This window comes from Molothrus aeneus, chromosome 2, assembly GCF_037042795.1.
Source record: "Molothrus aeneus isolate 106 chromosome 2, BPBGC_Maene_1.0, whole genome shotgun sequence".
Taxonomy (NCBI): Eukaryota; Metazoa; Chordata; class Aves; order Passeriformes; family Icteridae; genus Molothrus; species Molothrus aeneus.
Window position 1 is genome coordinate 78,245,986 of NC_089647.1, and position 19,507 is coordinate 78,265,492.

The 19,507-nt window shown below is 38.7% G+C and overlaps 1 protein-coding gene across 1 annotated transcript in view; it reads right to left on the reverse strand.

Annotated features, from left to right (window-relative positions):
• The window catches only part of TMTC4 (transmembrane O-mannosyltransferase targeting cadherins 4), a 53,738-nt gene that overhangs the window by 18,910 nt on the left and 15,321 nt on the right, over positions 1-19,507 (reverse strand). The window contains exons 6-11 of the mRNA XM_066545151.1: positions 10,671-10,768; positions 8,483-8,575; positions 5,040-5,201; positions 4,074-4,276; positions 716-887; positions 497-628 (exon numbers count right to left, since the gene is read on the reverse strand). Coding sequence (XP_066401248.1) covers positions 497-628; positions 716-887; positions 4,074-4,276; positions 5,040-5,201; positions 8,483-8,575; positions 10,671-10,768 — 860 coding nt within the window. The remainder of the gene's footprint in view (positions 1-496; positions 629-715; positions 888-4,073; positions 4,277-5,039; positions 5,202-8,482; positions 8,576-10,670; positions 10,769-19,507) is intronic.

Genomic DNA, 19,507 nt, shown 5'->3' on the forward strand with positions numbered 1-19,507 from the left:
ATTGCATTGATGATATGCTGCTTTGTCCCTCAGCTGTGCTGGCTTTATATACCACTGGAAGGTTCACAGAAAGGATTCTAAAAACAGCATAGACATTTTTCAGTTGAATATATTGCTACAACTTACTAACTGTGTTTTGATATTTTTGTTGCAATAACTTGCAATTATACACACAATTCTTCTAAATAGATTTTATTACCAGTACATCCAATTTGACTTGATGCCTTTCTTGAAGTGCATTGTCCCCTCTCCCTCACCTCCCCACTCCCACCTCCAAGTTCTGAATTACAATATTGTAATTTGCACTTTCTGGTATTTTGACTATGCTGCCACTGTAATTTAGATGTCTGACATGTCAATGTCATTCCTGAACCGAGCAAGACTGTGAATAACACTGTAGCACAATACATTAACTATGCATAATACCTCCTTGACCCCACATTTGAAAACAAAAAAACAAAAAGTAGAAAAGATTACAAGTCAATGAGTGACTTACTTTTGCATTCAGAGGGCACACAGACAACGCGCTCCTAAAAAGCTGTTCTTCTGACCTCCACTGACTGCTGCGGAGCGCACAGCGCATAACATTTATCAACAGGATTCCAAGCACTGCCACAGCAAGAATTTTCTTAAGGAAAGAGAGGCAAGTTAAGAAACAAATCATGCAATTGAACTGCTTCATCATCAACAACTTTACTGATTATTTTGATGGTACCTTTTTCTTGGCTTGCTTACTCAAGAGACTAAATCCATATGTAAAGAGAATACAATATCCAATACTGGGGAGGTAGATGACTCTCTCTGCAACAACAAATCCTACTCGGAAGAAGAGATTACTTGCAGGAAGAAAAGGGATAATAAGAAATCCAAGTCCCAGTGTAAGGATTCTGCAAACAAGAAACATTCTCAGGTTAACTACAAATCTTAACTAAAGTACCTTTTCCACTTAACAAATAAACTTTATTTAAACATTGTAGAAGGATGTGCATATAGGGCAGGGAGGCACTTTAAAAATCATTGCTATAATTTCCAGAAAAGCAATATTCATGCTTCCAGGCCACAAAATAGCCCCATTACATATTAATTATAGAACTCCTGTTTAAAATACAGGAAAAGTAATGGTAAAAGCTATCTGTCTATTTTTGGACCTAGTAAGACAGTAATAGGAGCAAAAACATAAGTGACTGTTAAAGAAGAAACTTAGGTGCACATTCAACTGAGAGGGTGGTTTTTCTCCTAACAAACACATCAATAGTAGAATCCATTGTGGTTAACCACTTGAAAGTTAGTAATCTACTCTCTTTCTACAGACAGAAGAGAAACACAGCTTTTGAGAGCAGTTTGTTTCCTTTTTTTTGGCACCAATGTTAGCATCCTCAGCAGGTAGCTCTTTATGGACTATACAGAGCACAGACAAAAGAGTCTAGGTACCTCACTTTTACAGAGCTAACATAAGGGAATAAGAACCTCAGGTCTGTGTTAGGTATTTCTTACAAAGGCCACAGGCAAGGTAATTGTCTATTTTAATTTATTACAAATGAATCTCTACACTGTAAGGTAGATGCATCCTACCTTTTCTCATTCCCAGAAGTCCTAGGCCTTCACTATACATTTTATCTTCACTTTTTACTAAAAACCTATTTAGCAATAAAGGCTTAGTGAGTGCATTTTTACTAGAAAGTAGGACATCACTAGCAGCAAGAGTTCCACCCCCTCTTCAAAATGATTTATCTATGCAAATAAGTATGGGAACAGCAGAAAGGCAGGCAGATACACTAACATTTGAAGGGATGAGAAGGAAGAAAAGAATAAGATTTTGCACTCTGAACAAACACACAACTCTGAATTACCTATGTTGGTGATAAAAGGAAGACTGTGGAAAATGTGGAAGCATTTGGAAAGCCTGGCTACCCAGGACATGGAGAAGGCTGAGGTATTCAATGACTTTCTTGTCTCAGACTTCACCAGCAAGTGCTCCAACCCCACCGCTCAAGTCACATAAGGCAAAGGCAGAGACTGGGAGAACAAGAAACTGCCTGCTGTAGGAAAAGGTCAGGTTCAAGAACATCTAAGGTGCACAACTCCATGGGATCTGGTAAGGTGCACTTGCAGATCCCAAGGGAACTGATGGATGAAGTTTCTAAGATAGTGCTGAGCTCCTACCCATCATACTTGAGAAGTCATGACAGTCTGCTGAAGTTCCTACTGACTAGAAAAGGGGAGACATAACCCTCATGTTTTAAACAGGGAAAAAGGCGGACTCAGGAAAGTAGGTCAGTAGGTCACCTCTGTGCCTGGCAAGATCATGGAGCAGATCCTCCTTGAAAATATTCTAAGGCACCTGGAAAAGAAGGAGATGATTAGTGAAAGCCAATCTGGCTTCACTAAGGGAAAAATGTGCCTGACAAATTTTATAGCCTTCTACAATGGAGTTACAGCATTGCTGGATAAAGGAAGAGCAAGTGATATCATCTACCTGGACTTGTGCAAAGCATTTGACACTGTCCAGCATGACATCCTCATCTCCAAACTAGAGACATGGAGTTGACAGCTGGACCTCTTGGTGGCTAAGGAAGTGGCTAGATGGTTGCATGCAAAGAGCTGGAGCCAATGGCTCAGTGTCCAGAGTCCAGTGACAAGTGGTGTTCCTCAAGGGCTGGCATTGGGACTGGCACTGTTTAACATCTTTGTTGGTGACATGGATGGTGGGACTGAGTGCACCCTCAGCAGGTTTGCCCACAACACCCAGCTGTGCAGTGGAGGGAAGGGATGCCATCCAGGGGGACCTGGATAGGATAGGTGGGCTGATGCAAACCTCATGAAACCCAAGTGCAAGGTCTGGTGCTTGGGTCAGGACAATCCCATGAACAAAGATGGGCTGGACGGAAAATGGGATGAGAGCAGCCCTGAGAAGGACTTGGGGGTGTTCAGTGATGAGAAGCTGAACATGACCCAGCAATGTGCACTTGCAGTGCAGAAAGCCAACCATATCCTGGCTTGCATCAAGGAGCATGGCCAGCAGGGCCAGGGAGGTGGTCCTGCCCCTCCTACTCTGCTCTGGTGAAATCCCAGCTTGGAGTGCTGCCTCCAGCTCTGGGGCCCCCAAGATAAAGAGGACATGGACCTGCTGGAGTGAGGGCAGAGGTGGGCCATGAAGATGAGGAGAGGGCTGCAGCGTGTCTCCTATGAAGACAGGCTGAGAGAGGTGGAGTTGTGTATCCTGGAGAAAGAAGCCTCCAGGGAGACCTTCTAGCAACCTTCCAGAGGGCAACAAGGGAGCTGGAGATGGGCTTTTCAAAAGGACGCGTAGTGATAGTGCCTCATTCCTGGAAGTGTTCAAGGCCAGGATAAACGGGGCTTTAGAAACCTGATCTTATGAAAGGTGTCCCTGCCTGTGGCAGGGGGACTGGAACCACCTGACCTTTAAGGTCTCTTCCAACTCAAACCATTCTATGACTGAGCAGTTGAAAAATTTTAAGGAACTGAGAAATTAAGTCTACATAAAATCCATGGTAACAGAACCTACAAAGTTAAACAGAACCCCTTAGTGAGAAAGAACAGTATACAATAATTTTTTTAGTTCCTTTGGGTGAGGTACAAGTTGTTTTCTGAGTACGTACTATGGGTCAAGCATTTTACTTTTTAACTGTATGACCATGGCCAGTATTTCTACCTGCTTTCAAAGCCCATCTCCTCTCTTCCATTATTAGGAGGAAATTAAAGGAAATGATGACTTGTAAGAAGTATGGGCAACAACAAACAATTTCCTACTGCATTTTGAGCACATATTACTTTTTACCACCTACAGTGTTAAGGATCTCAAAACACCATTTCAGAAGAAAAAAATAAAGCAGCCATCCATGCCTCCTCCTCCAACTCTGTTTCCTACTATTTGGTGTATAGTGATGGACCCAAATTGGGATAAAACTGTAATGACAGCTATAAATATTTATTTGATCTGCATTTGCTAGACACTGGTTCCACTGAATTGTTAAAATTATCAGTAGTGGATTTAACAAAATAATACTGTACTCAAGTTGGCCAGGCATTTAAAATTCATCACTGTCTCTTACCTTCTCTTATGGCTGTCTTCTGAGCACAGAGCTTGGCATATCAGACCAATTAGGCAGAACCAAAGTGCTGCTAGTGCAATTATCCTCCAGTCGCTGACGGATTTAATGAGGGGTATGCAGCCCATTGACCAATCAAAACACAGCCACCAGGGACACAACAGCAACCATGCATTCAGTGAATAGTAGTAATTATAGTTTATAGCCTGTCAGTCAAAGAGAAAACAAACATTTATTTGATAGTAAACTTGGGGGGGGGGGTGAAGAAGGGGGCAACTTTAGTCCATCTCTCTTCCCTCACTCCCCTTGTAACACAATAAAGAGGCCATGAATACTGTTAGACTACAACTATTTACATATCCATTACAATTACAGCTGTGAAGTTAATTTTTAATTTTCTTTTAAACATAGCTAGGTGGCTCTCTAGTTCAGAGCAGGGAAACGCAATTCTGTGCTATCCAACCAATATTCATACATAGAAAGAACAATCTCGTACAACAGGAGAAAACATCAAAAGACATCATCTGCTGTCATTATCTTTGATTCTCCATCTCCAGAAAGACCCTTAATGCCACAAGATCTGCAGAGGCAAGACATGCTCCATATACAGCAGACTAGAACTTTGTGCTATTTTCTTTAGTTGTGAAAGATGAAAAGTCAAGCACAGTATGTGGAAAAGGGATGAAAATCAGCAAAAGCTAATTTCTTGCATGCATGGGAAAAATATGGAGTAAATGGAAAAGTATTGCAATGTGCATGCTAAATTGAATGCAAAGAATATACACGGTATACTATTAAAAAAAATTGCAGAGAATCATCACAGCAGCACAAGTGAAGGTGACTTATCATACATATCTTGAAATGTAAAAACTGCCCACTTTATTGTTTCTTAGAAGCACAGAAAACTTAATTTTATCACAAAAGACAAAGGTTCTGAGCTGGCCAGAAAAAAGCAACTTTGTAACTTACTCTTACAAACAGACTGTCAGCGAATGAAGCCGGGTTGTCTACTTCAGTGAAAGCTGGGGGCCCTGTGCCCATAATCCTCCAGCGGATATAAAGTATTCCGGCCCCTCCACACATCAACAGAGTTATCCTGAAAAGCAGCCCCTTTCTTAACAGCCCAGCATTCTACAGGAAAGAAAGAAAGAAAAAACCCCACCTCATATAGAAACAGTATTTGTTCTCTTACCCAACACATTCGTATCCTTTTCACCTCTATCTCAGAAAGAAAAAAAAGCTATTCCTGTGTGTTTTTGCTATTAGAGCTGACATTTTAATGGGAAAGTATTTCTTGCAAATATTTTAATTTCCTTCTCAATCAATAAACAAAACTTGTTACTTCAAGAAGACTCTTCCACAAATCCTCTGTAATTCTATAGCTGATATAGTTTTACATGGCAATTTCTGACAGGGAATTTGAGCAGAATACAGCCTTTAGTATACAGCATATTAAATTAATTTATCTTTTCTTTCTAAAATGGAGGATGAGTACTTTGGGGACTTTGTTTTAAATAGCTATTTTCAGCGGTCTGCTTGTCATGGAAAAAATGTGTCCACTTAGGTATCTTTAGAGGTAAAATTACAGGTATATACCAAGAAAACTACACAGTTAGGAACTGGGAGGAATTAGAAACTGAATTAAAATTTTCACTCAAAAACTTGATTAAAAAGCTAATGACAGAGAGGCACCCAAATCACTTACTTGAGGGTAAATGACCCAAGATCAGAAAAAGTATAAAAGTGTGTTTGATCAATATTAACTCAGTTGGTTTACATCATGCATTTTATAATATACCCTCCAGGCTGTAAGGAAGGCAAGTCACATAAAACATAAAGAAATGATGGTGTAGACAGTAAATCTGACAGACTTTTAAATCTTCTTCTCCAGAACATATAACACTTTTCTCCAAGCACACATAATTTTCATTAAAAAAAAAAATGAAACAACCAAACCAAACCCAAACCAAAAAACAAACCAGTGTACACTGTAGAGATTCTTCAAGCTTCACCAGTGGAGACTGGAAACAGAATCATCACTAAGTATAACAATACACCAGTCATAGCTTTAAGATGGCACAATAATTATGATTACCTCTTAGTGGACTATGCTCTTTAGCAAGGACCACCATAGATTTTTAGGATATCAGATATCAGTGCAATGGCTGAAGATACTTATTTTCTAAAGGATGGAAAAGTTAAATTAAAAAACAATTTTCAGATTGCTTTTTTAGTATTTGTAATTGACAATGGAGTCATGATAAAATATTTAGTTGAATATCTAAGGATAAAGCAGTTTGTAATTTTGAGTTTACATAAGCAAGCCTTTGTGCTCAAATGATTGCTTCCAACCTGGACATCTCAGTAACCAAAATTACTACAAGGAGGATTTAGGAATAGTTTTCCTATAAAATAGCTTTTGGAGAAAATTGTACTATGAAAAGAACCCACATATAGTGAATATTTATAACTGCTTTATGACAGATTAACAACAAAATCTCTTAGCCCAGGGCTTCATTTTATTTAACAGTACATTCAGTCTCTTAAAGGCCAGATTTCACAATTGCCACAAAATCTCTCAGTAGGCAGAATGTAAAAGTGGAAGAAGTGTTATTGTCTCCTCTCTGATTCAGAGCTAACTGAAATCTGGCATGAAACTGAAACCTGTCTCAATCAAGAAGAAAAAAATGTTCTTACTTGAAGAGTTTTTAGAATCTGCCTTTCAACAAAGCAAAACAATCTTAGATATACTTCCTTGAAAAGAGCAGAACAGATTTTTGCAGGTAACAGGAGCTAAAATTAATTACTTCTACCAAAAGAATAAGAGGGAGAAGGCACACCTGATGTTTTCTTCACTGAAACAGAACCATTTAAAAGTTCTTTTAAACAGAAGCACCACACTCTGAGCTCTTCATGCTTAAAGAGTAACCCTCCAAAAAGGTTTGCCTCTGACATTTCCTAGAATCATAGAATGGTTTGGGCTGGAAGGGATTCCATGGATATCTCTTTTGCTAGATCAGTTTGCTCAAAGCCCTGTCAAGTCTGGCCCAGAACACTTCCAGGGATGGGGTTCCACAAATTCTCTGGGTAACCTGTTCCAGTGCCTCACCACCCTCATTGTAAAGAATTTATTACTGGTCAAACACTGGAACAGGCTTCCTAGAGAGGTGGTCTCCTGGAGCCTTCTCTTCTCCATTCCAGAAGGCCACTGGATTAGTCAGGCACAAGCTGCACATGGTGAAACTGGGTTGGCTGTCTCAAGCCACCTCCCTGTCATTCATATGTTTTGACATAACTTCCAGGAGGATCTATTCCATGCTCTTACCAGGCACTGGTGTGAGGCTGACTGGCCACTTATTCCTGAGGTTCTACTTATTACCTTTTTTTTCCAGCACTTAATTCTGAACCAGCTCTGCTGTAGATCCCTACAGTTCTAGATGCTTCCCATGTCTTACTCTAGTTGACATTAGTCTCCTTATACAGCAAACTTCCCCAGCATTCCCATTTGCTGCCTGAAACACTCCTGTAGTCCTCACTTAGCCCTTCTTGGTCAAAACTATTATTTCATTTCTAGAGAACCTACTTCCCCTGATTTCCCCTGCAGCTCATTTCACTCCTCACAAAGGAATTTAAAAGCCCGACAGGACTTGTGCCACTCAGAAACATTAGTGAGACTCCTCTGCAGTGAAACCACTAACTGCAGCAAAGTACAAGGAATATTCTTTTGCCTTGTTGAATGTTGGATGAGAATCTTAGCTGTAGTAGGCTGTAGGTCTACTTGGCTGTTATCCATCATTGATCTGAGGCCGATTGTTTCTGTTACTTGCTTGCCAGTGCCAATACTAGGTGCCAGACTCCACTTGAGACAATACCAGATAAATTGACATCAATGAAAGTCAGAAAAATCAATCCCTAGCAACTATCAGTGCTTACCTAACTTCTTTTAAACTACAAAGTTACTAGGACTCCTTAACATAATATGTTTTTAATGTACTTGTCTAACTCTGTCATTGAGAATCTGAATGAATCTCTCCCTCTCTTTATTCTGACCAAACCATCCTGAGTTCCATTTCAGGTGTATAGTTACTGATCCTGGAGAACTTGTTGCATCAAGCAGTCAACGGTTCCATTTAACATTTTTAACATATTGTTGAGAAAATTGTGGAAGGAGTTTTACTATTCAAAGCAATTCTAACAATACCCCATTACTACTCATGTTGCTGCAAAGATGCCTTACTAGGCTGACTAACAAGACCTTTTTTGGTTGGTTGGTTGGTTTGGGTTTGTTTTTTCCTAATTCTCAACAACAACAAAACTGCCAGAAGCTGAATCTTTGTCTTTTAGGACATAACTGTCTGAATGGCCAGAATGAACAAAATCTGTAAGAATGAACAAAACATCCAAGGACTCACCTCCAATGACTTGTCCTTATACAGTAACTTTCGAATGAGCTCCAAAATATTTATCTTGTTAATCACCAGTGCATCAAACACTGCATTCAAACCCTAAGGAGCCAAGAGAAAAATAACAGCAAAAGATGAAGCAGCTAACCACAAATATTTTCTTTTAAATACATCCTGAATTGACTCACTGTACATCTTAATTCTGATTCCAAACAATTAGAGAGATACATTGGTAGCAATGATGGCAGAACTGTAAATGCAGCTCAGATTAGCAGAATAACATTTTACTGCAATGAGAATTCTCCTGCTACATGGAATAACCCTTCAGGGAATATTATGCACCAGCAAGCTAGATAACATATGCATGGTCACAACAGAATTCTGCTCTCCATCTTCTTCCCCAAGTGTTCTGCAGTGTAAATGCTGCAGTCAAAAGGTAAGGCTTCTATCAGTAAGGTGGAGTTTCTTTAAGCCTTCTACTTATTTTTTGTTGTATGGTATCTTTGGACTTCCAGGTTTCAGAAATACTGTTTAAAAGGGTACAGGCAAAGGCTGAGAAAGATTTAACAGAGGTATCAAGCTTGCTTTTCTTGCAACTACAGCAATAAACTGTGGTTAAAAAAAAACAGTGCAAGTTGCTGGGGGAAAAAAAAAAAAAAAAAAGAGTTGCATATGACATCAGCCACTACGCATAAAACTAGAACATATTCGATGTTTTGCAGGGCTACACTTGCATATAACTACCTCCAAGCAAGAAAACAAAATGTATATATGTGTCCAGGGGTAATTCTACTGAGGTTACTGGCAAAATCAAAGATTTCTGCTTCAAAAGTTTCAGCTTATCACCATGGTAATTCTTGAATATTTATCCTATATTCTAATAATTTCAGAAATTAACTCACTGTTCTAAAGACTAAATAGAAAAAACACCCCAGTAGAGCTAGTTCCAGCTGAAGCAAAGGGCTGGTACACTGGGAGGCCACAAGTCCCTCACTAACAGTCAGAGGGAGGGGACAGAAGATAGGTTAGAGTGTGGCTTGGTTCCATGTAGAAAGGCCACTTGGCAATTAAAAGCCTTTTGGCTCACTCAGATAGAAATAGGAAGGCAAGAATTTACTGAAAATCACATTCAGCCTCCAAGTAATCTTTTAATGGGTGATTTAGCCCTTTATCCCTCTGACCTGTGCCCCTTAGCACAACAATAAATATAATCATCCTAGCAGTGCAACAGCAAACAAATAAAATCCCAAATCCAATAATAGTTCTGCATCTGATAGCTCAAATAGTTACTTCATACTGCTAGAATAAATTACACATTTTAAGACAATCCCTTATGCTTTCCTTACAGATACCTTTGAAAAACACATCACAAAATTTACAAACATCTATCAAAAAAATGTCCCAAATCAAGAAGTTTTCTGTAATTTCTTTTCCCTTTTCTTCTAGCAAGGACAAGAGGGTCATTGCTGCAAAGAATTTTCTGCTTCTGTTGCTTATCTATGTCAGTTAAAGCTATAAACTGGATTTATTAATAAAGACATATGGCTATATAAAAGGTAAAAATCACAGATAGAGCATTTCAGGTGGCCAGTTTGGTCACCTAAACCAGCATTGTCTTCATTGAAGTTATAAAAAGCCAGACCACAATAAACATGAACAATAACTACATCTGTTTCCACAGACAGATCATTAAATAAGGGACAAAAGGAAGAGATGCAGTACTAGAAGTGCTAATTAGGCCATAATATAATTATAATTAGGGCCATAAACAATGGCCCTAATTGTAATTACACTGTTCACAAAAGCAAGGGAATGGAGCTTTTAAAAATGCTCTCCTCCAGTCATCTCTTTGTTCATGAACCTTCTCTTCACAAGAAGTTTGTAGTCCTGCTATGTCAAGAATTTAATTCAAAACCAAGGGCAACAAAAGTGGAACTAATGTTGTAAAATCTTTAAGCTTGCAAAAATATATGCAACCTGCTTACAAAAGTTAAAGTGAAAGACTCTAACAGATTGGCAAAGATACAGTTAAGACGGATCTATGAGAATACTGCTTTTTGTCAACATTAATTAGTTTTCTGAACAGAATATAAAGGTGTGCATGTCATTAGTTGTGGAGAAGATTAATTTCTGTAGACTTTGCAGCTATACTTGACAGATGTTGAGGTGAAAATTCAGTTAATAAGAGAATTCTTACCAGTATTGTAATTCCTTGTTCTTTGCACAGCATGGCTATTGCCCCTAGGACAACACTCACCAGCACCCAGAATACAGAAAATGTATGTCCTTCCTTATCTGTTAAAATAAAGAGTGCCATAGCTTTAGGCATTTTATACATTTAAAGGTAAATTAAAATAAGAATTTAAAAAATAAACAGCATTTAGTATTGCAGTCTTTTCTACCAGTTAAGATCTGGACACGCAGACTTAAAAAGCATAGGGCACCTCCTGCAATATGCTGGCATTTGTCCCTTTATTGCAGTCATTTTCTGTTCTTGGAGACATTAGAAATGTTCCTATTTGCTTGATGTTTTAGCCAGATTAATTAGAATGGCAGAAGCTTCACATAATTTTCACAATTTGTCATCTGCAAAGGTTAATTCCCAATATTTAGAGATATTTATCATCCTTAGCTAGAGCTCTGTCATTACTGGCCACTGTCTTCCTACCATAGGAAGCTACCACAAGAACAAGAAATTCTTTATAATAGTTCCTCATGAAGTGTCACACACACAAACTGTTTTAACTGCAGTCTAGTCTACAAAGGTACAATGAGCTGCTTCTCCAGACCTGCTGCATTTAGCAAGTGCCTCATGTCATTTTATTATCACTGCAATAGAATGCCAGTGAGCTCAGAAATGTCAGCAGCTGAGCAGAAGCAGTTAGTCCTTGCACTCAGGAAGCAGTTTTACAGCAGGGTGAGGAACTCTGGGGTTAAGAGATCAACAGCCACTACAGCTTCTACTCAAAGGAAAACTCTTTAAAGACTCTACCATGTAGCTGATTTTGGGTACTACAAGCAGGCATATCTGAGATGAATATAACAATCAACCCTACTCCAGCCAAGGTGCTATCACACACAGAATACACAGGTACTTCACATAAAAAACGTATCTGTCACAACCTCTACTCCATAGGTGCAAGCAGCAGAGGAAAGCACTCTCCTCATTCAGAGGCAGTTTCTTGATTCAAGTAACAGAGGCTCTACAGGCATCACAAGAATCAATCTTTGACTTGGCATGTGCAAAAACAAAGCTGAACTCTGCATTCATTGACTGAATCCCTTTCTTACTTTCCTTGACCTCTAGAGCCAGTTCTTCTCTACTGCTAATGCAGGTTTGACCCTCAGTGCTTAAAGAGAACTGCAGTCAGTAATGGTCTGTGGGAAGGGTAAATGGCAAGATTAAGCTATTTCACCAGAAACAGAAACCTACACCTAAGCTAGTACACTAGGCTTCCTTTATAAACTGTCCATGAGAAGAGGACACCTTTAGGGATTAAATTACCTAATTAAATGCAGCTGAACGCCCTTCAAGATGTAACTCTGAACCGATGATACAGGGAAACCAGTAAACCTCAACCTCAAATGTTGCTGGGGTCAGATACAAATCATAACCATAAGTGTGAAAAGGATCTGCTGACATTGGCCTCCTCTTTCATTTTGAACCAGGCTACTTCTTTTGTAACAGAGAGCTCCAAACTTTTAATACAAATATGTCAAAGAACAGGTTTTGAGGTTACTTCTAACCTAAAAAACCCCTTTCTTACCTAAGACTTCTAAAGCTTCAACAGAGTGAATACTAAGATGTTTGAGATTCATCGTTGCAATACATAGAAGGAATTTGATCCTTCTCCCTCCAATCCAAATTGTGTCTCCAGAGGTGAGGTAAAACTTAACATTAGAGGTGCAAATGTTATAAAGATAAAAAAAGTCTTCTTTTAGGAAAGAAGTCATACACATCTGAATAATGCAAAAAAAAAAGAGCCAAGACAATATAAAATACACAATGACTAAAGAGACATTGGAAGTAGAAAAATTAAAATGCAATGGGAAACTCCAGCCCACATCAATTATACAGAAGAACAGCTGAGGGTTGTAACTCATGGAGGAAAGAGCTTCAACATTCCTTCTATGAGTACTGCTAAGACAGAAAGAATTCTGTCTAAATACATCCCTTCAAGGAGCTTTTCAGACTTTGCAGTACAAGACTGTTCAGCCAGCTCTTGAAAACCACTTTTGGTGGGTTTTTGTTCATTTGTTTGTTTTGGCATTCTTGTTGTTGTTTTTGTTTTTTTTTTAATGTAGAAATCAACTAGCACAGAGAATGCAAGGATAGAAGGCAAAGTAATTGACTGTGTTCACAAAATGACTGTCAATCATCCTTAGTAAGTCTAAAAAGGAAAATAGTGAAGACAGCCAATGGACATTGACTGTGTTTATGGAAGTAGACTTTCTTCCATTGAGAGGTTTCTTGCTCTCAGAATCAAATTCTAGTGGGAAGGAGTTGGGACAACTAAGCACTTCTCACAGAAGCAGTATTCAGTACACAAATACAAATTATCTTAACACAAAAGATAGTAGGAAATATATACAGTAAGAGACCAGCTGGCTATTCAGAAATGCTTTAATGATTCAAAATATAAGAGTAATAGTAAAAAGGGAACTAGGTCAAATCATCAAGGACAAATGTAAAAGCAGCACATTCATACAGAAAATCTAACACAGAAAGGTCACATTACAAAATGAAAAAAGGTAATGTATGTAAAGAACAAATCCCCACAATTCCACAGTTATATTAGTAAGAAGAGTAGTGAGGAGGGAGTTATTCCAATATTCATTGAGAAATAAAGTGGACAATGCCAAGAAAACTGAAGTGTTCTGTGCCTTTTTCCTTCATTTTTTTCCAAAAAGGTCAGTTGCAATCAGATGGAAAGTACAGCATTATCAGAAAGGGAGGAAGAACAAAAGCAAAAGTAGTGAACTACAGGACAGAATTCATAGAGAAGTTAATCTGTTTTAAATTACGATTGGTTACAGTCACTCCACAGGTCCCATACAACCCTGAGTAATCTCAACCGTTACCTCAGAAATCATGAAAAATACATGACAATCCAGGAATCTCAAATAACATAAAACAATGCCTACATATCTACTTTTGACAAGGGACAAAAATACAAAAGGATAGACTACAGATACAAAGCTAAGCTGACTGGTCAAAATTACAAAAAAATCACTACACCTAGACAAAATATTTCCTAGGTGGCACTCTAAAACATAAAAGAATATGATTAATTGCTTGCCAAATACTTCAGTCATTTATATAGAACTAAGTATAACTTTTGACTTGGACAGAAAAAAAAAATTTCCTGATAAAAGGAAATCTGTAAACATCCTATGCCTTGACTGTCCAAAGGCTTGAGAATAACACTGGAAGCAGTGTGAAATGTGCCACAAAAAATAAGAGCTGCATGAATTTATACCCATGTTATAGAATGGGTATAAATTTCAGCTGGAAAACTACAGTAAGATACCAGCTTGCTGTGAAAAAAGTAAAGATAACATTCTGTACTGGATTCTTCCTTTGTCCTTACTCCATTTGGATGTTGGAATAAAAAATATGCTTATTAAGACCAGAAGTGCTGCCAGGCTGCAATGGCCAGGAATCATACAAAGGAGAAGTCATAATTCTATTGACAAACTGGAAAAAACACAGAATCATATAATAGCTTGGTTTCAAAGGGACCTTATGGGCCATCTGATTCCAAACCCCTGCCATGGGCAGGAACACCTTCCACTAGACCAGGTTGCTCAGAGTGCCATCCAATCTGGCCTGGAGAAATAGTCTAGCCAAATAAAAGAAAACTGGAGTCATTCAATAGGCACACGCTCAAAGTTGTGCATAAACAAGCTTGTCTTTGTGTGAACATCCCAAGTCTCAGATGCAAGAAATATCTCAGCTTGCCAAGCAAAGTCAAGCTAAGCATGGACTTGCAAAGATGATAAAAAACACACAGCGAAAGAGAAATAATGAAAGTCTTAAATATTGAGCATCAAAGACCTGGACTTCAATAAGGCCTTTGACACAGCCTCACACGAGATCCTCACAGAGAAGCTGCTGCTGAACAGGCTGGCTGTGCAGACAGTGAAGTGGACTGAAAGCTTTCAGAATGGCTTGTCCAGAGGGTGGTGGTCAGTGGCACAAAGTCTAATCGAAGGCCAGTGTACTCAGGGGTCAATACTGCCTCCCGTCCTATTCAACATCTTCATTAATGACTCGGATGATGGGGCAGAGGGCACCCTCAGCACATTTGCTGACACCAAGCTGAGGGGAGTGGCTGATACACCAGAGGGTTGTGTTGCCATACAGAAAGACCTTTTCAGGCTGGAGAAATGGTCTGGCAGGAACCTCATATGGTTTAATGAGGGGAACTGCAAAATCCTGTAGTAAAGCCTCCTGGACAATTGGCTCTAGGTGACCCTGTGTGGGCAGGTCAGGTGACCTCAAGACTACTCCAACTTCAAACACTCTGTGATTCTGTAAACAAGACCTCCTGAAAAGCACAATTTCTGTTCCTTTGTTTTCTTTTGCAGGCTCAAAAAAATCAACAGTTATTCACAGAATTGTAATATTATCAAAATTCATCAGTGATTAAACGTCAAAGAGAAAGAATTTTAATTAATAAACATTTTATTTCATGCTTGTTCCTGGGTCAATATGCACAACACTCCTTCATCCCCACCACCCCCTGTCTCAACTGCAGAAATCTCTGTAAACTCGGCTGCAAAATAGATAGGAAAGACCACCATTCAGCAATGCCTTCAATTTTTTTTTTTTTAACAGTGAGTTAAAATGTAAAGCACTGCATAAGTGCTTATTATGAGATATATACACATGCCAACAGAAGAAATCAGTCTAACAAAGCATATTCCCCTAATATGGTGCTGCTTCCCACCAGAAAATTCTTGTGTCAGAAAACGAAACTGATCTCTCATTGGCACCTGTGCCTGGTTGAAACTGGTACACCATACTGTGAGTGGGCATTTTGCCACTCTAACAGATGGACAAAATTGTAAGCATGCCAAAGAAATGGAGTACTTGCTTATTTTTCTTTTAAGCTGGAAAAAATATAGTGTTTCTACACAAACCCAAAAAGCGTTGCTCAGATGGTCCCTCTTTAGGAGTACATGAAGTCTGGAAGTTGAGAGGATTCAATAAAATACCTATGTAAACCATAAACAAGCCATGAGAGCTCCTCCATTTAGACTGCTAGACTTGAGTATAAGCATTTCTAGGGCAAGAATGCATACACAAAGTGTTTTATAGTGTAGAATTGACTGATCCTAAATTTACGAGCAACACATTGACAGTGGACTTAAATACTAATCCTATTTCAAGAGACCTTATTTTCTGGTGTCCTAAATCCACAGGCCAACAAACTCCTTAGAAGTGAAGCATATGAAGAAAATGCTACATTTAAACTACCAAGCTGAGTTTTATTGTGAAGCCAAACTAACAATATCCAAAGCAATTACTATCAATTCAGACACTTAGGCATTCAGCACTTCCTTCTTCCAACCCAGCTGAGCAACTTAACAGTCAGCCAGGTGACAGCTTGGAGCAGTTTATGGAGTCACCATCTTCAGGTGAAACACAGCAACTGATTCTGTGAAAGCACCTACTCCTCTGAAGGCTGAAGCAAAGTAAGTTATGTTGAGCTCCTGCAGAAAGTTTTAATTTTTAAATGAAATGGATCACAAACACTCCTATATTCCATTAATGTGCCTTGTCTGTGGGGATGGTATCTTCCAACTAAACTGCTACAAATATTCTTCTAATCAAGCTCTAAGAGTTCCCTGCTCATGAATTGCTACGCAAAGGGGGAAGAATTATCTAGTCTTAAAAGATCACATAAGAATCCACTGCTAGAATTAAGCCCAAGATCTCCTTGTGTATCTCCACATGTACATACTACTGCAGTTCAGCTCAGTGTTTCACTTAATAATGATATTACAGTAGGAAATGCCACTCCTAAACATATCCAGCCATCTCAAACTCATTACCTAGAGGCCACACTGAAGGAAGCATCTATCCCTTGGAGAAGTGAAAGTCAGCATTAATTCTTCCAGGAAAAAGGTCATTGTGTTTCCTCAGCCAACTAAAATCATAAAATTGTTATCTTAGCAACCATCTCTTTCATACAGGAGACTTAAATGTTTCCAATCTGTAGGAAAACTTCCATAATATAAACCTCCAATATTCACAAAACTCATTGCTACTTTGCATGCTTTATTAAATTAGCAATGAACTAGTAGATGATTGATTGACATCTACACAGAATAAAACAAAACAAAAACACATAACCAGAACAAAGTAATTTTTAGATGTCACAGCATATGAGCAAAGAGCTGATCCCATATTTAATATCTGCACCAAATTATTCACGTGGACCAAGTCATGAATTCCTCATTTTAGCTCATTCAGAGATTGCCAATGCAGATGGCGAATACATGCAACTGGATCACTGTCAAAACTGAAGACAAAGGAAGGCAAAAAAATGAACACTACAGCAGTTTTAAATTGCCTTATGAATTCCCAGAGAAGCTGCATTAAAATTCAACAAAGTTAATAACCCACAATTCCCTTCAGAACATACCTAAACAGTTGTCAGCTCTTGCTGTCTCCAAAGCCTATGCAGTGGATTTGTCCCCACAGTTGTGTTTAAAACAGCAGGACAGAATGAGAACAACAGATTAGTTCCTTGCAATTATAAATGGTATCCTTTCAAAGATGCTAACTTCAAAAACGGTATACTGGGAAAAAGTAACAGAATTGTAGAACTTCAGTAAGACATAATTATAGCTCACATAATTAAATGCCTATACTTAAAAAAAAAAAAGCTTCAGATTCTGGCTAAAAGAAACTGTCTACCCAAAAATCCACTGAAACCACAAATAAATCAGGTAAACAAGCTGCAGTATATCTTGAGCTTTACAAAAACCATTATTTTCCTTTGGAATTTTTCCAGCCTGACACTGATATTTTTCTGATCTCCTGACTGTCTTCACTATTACATATACTTTCCCTATAGTACTTCCAAATCCTCCTCAGACATTTCATGAGTTCCTACTCCCACGCAGAAAAAAAATTGTAAATCTTTATATTCATTTTCTCAAGTGAAAAGAAGCACGAACCAGTCTCCCACATACAATTTTGACCCCTTTTCTTGAAAGAATGACAATTCATTAACAGTGTCTAAACTATTGAAACATATACAGATTTTTTCAGTTGAGTCATACACAAATTTCACATTGCCCTGCTGAAAGAATAGTCAGGTTCTTTATTAAAAACTTGGATAATCTGTCTGCTAATAGCATTGGGATGCTGCTGGTAGCCAGACAATATTTGTTACTGACCCAACCATATCAGCAGCATCACATCAGGCTTTTCAATGTTTGTTTTACTCAGATGCTCACTTAAAGTTCATGAAACAAAAACAAACTGGCATCAAACGTGTTTTGGTAACCATATTCAAAAGACAATACAAATGCAGTCTACAAATCTTGATGGTCTTAAGAGCTGTACCCTCTTTTAAGTGCCCCAAAAGAGTCACACTACAATGTGTCTATTCATAACAATTAAACAACAAAAAAGAAATCAACCTTTGATAGTTCTTCTCCCACTCTTTGTAAAAATTTGGTGAGCTAAGCTCTATATAAATGTGACAGCCAAATCTACAGTTTAGGGCCATGCTTGCCTTTGATACACAAAAAGCCCAGCAGGACAAAAGGAAAAAGGATGTTGGTACAATCCACTTTTGTGTAGGATCACCATAAAGCATCTCTATTTGATTAGGAGCATAAACCTGATACCTGAGGGGTTTTTTTTGCTAAATGTTTGGTTGTTTTGCTAAAAACCTGAGGGGTTTTTGGTTGTTTTTTCCCTCTCTTTCTCACAAACAAAGACTATTGCACAAAGATAAATTATCTTGGCCTGACCTAGAAAATGATGTAATAACAGTTCTTAACTTGCTCTAGAACTAGCAACATGCATTGGCAATATCACAGACATTCTGAATCTTGAGGATTTGACATCAGAAGGACAACATTCTAAAGGAAGAAAAAGTACTTTTGCTTTGCTGCTTAGGAGACATTGTCTAAGTCTGCTTTTTAAATTATATGTGCGTATTTTTAAAATGCATGTTCTTATATTCACAGTGAGACTAGCTTCCATTTGGGATTGACTCCCTCAATCTCTGCAGAATCAAACTCAGCTAAAGTCAGATAAAAGTTCTTTACTCCTTATTTAGCCTATTATTTGAGAGTACCTAGAAGAACTGTTCACAAAAGAAGGAAATTCATACCAAGGGTAAAACTTTTTATTTACTTTGCAAACTCACTGAAGAGTCCTAATCTACAACAGCCATTTCCTCGTTTACCTAAAACCTTTCATACAAAGAATCACAGGAACAGCTCAGTTTGGAAGGGGCCTCCAGAGATCACCAGATCACCTCCAATCTTTGCAGGAAAGGGAGCCTAGACAAGATCACCTAAAACCCTGCCCAAATGCATGAAAACCTCCAGTCATGGGGACTCTGCCACATCTCTGGGGAGACTGTTGCAGTGATTGACTGTTCTTGCTGTAAAAAAATTCTTCCTTACATCAGGGTGAAACCTTTCCCAGTGCAACTGCACCCACAGCCCATTGTCTTTGTCATGTAGTTCCCTGTGAAAAGAGAGCCTCCCTTCTCTTTGTAGGTGCCATTTCCAACACAGACACACTCCTTTCCTACACAAGCATTCAGGTTCAAACAGCTGCAGGTGGGACAAACCTCCCCCCTCCACAAAGGAACAAAAATAAATATAATAAGGGCAGCAAGAAAAACTGCTTGTGGTCTTTGGTGGTGTTCAGCTAGATGGATACAATGGTGAACAGGACTGTTGTTTGGAGGGACTATGACAAGCTGGAAGGATGGGTCTCATGAAAATCAAACACAACACCATGCAACAATTAAGGCCTGGGCAGCAGCTCTGCAG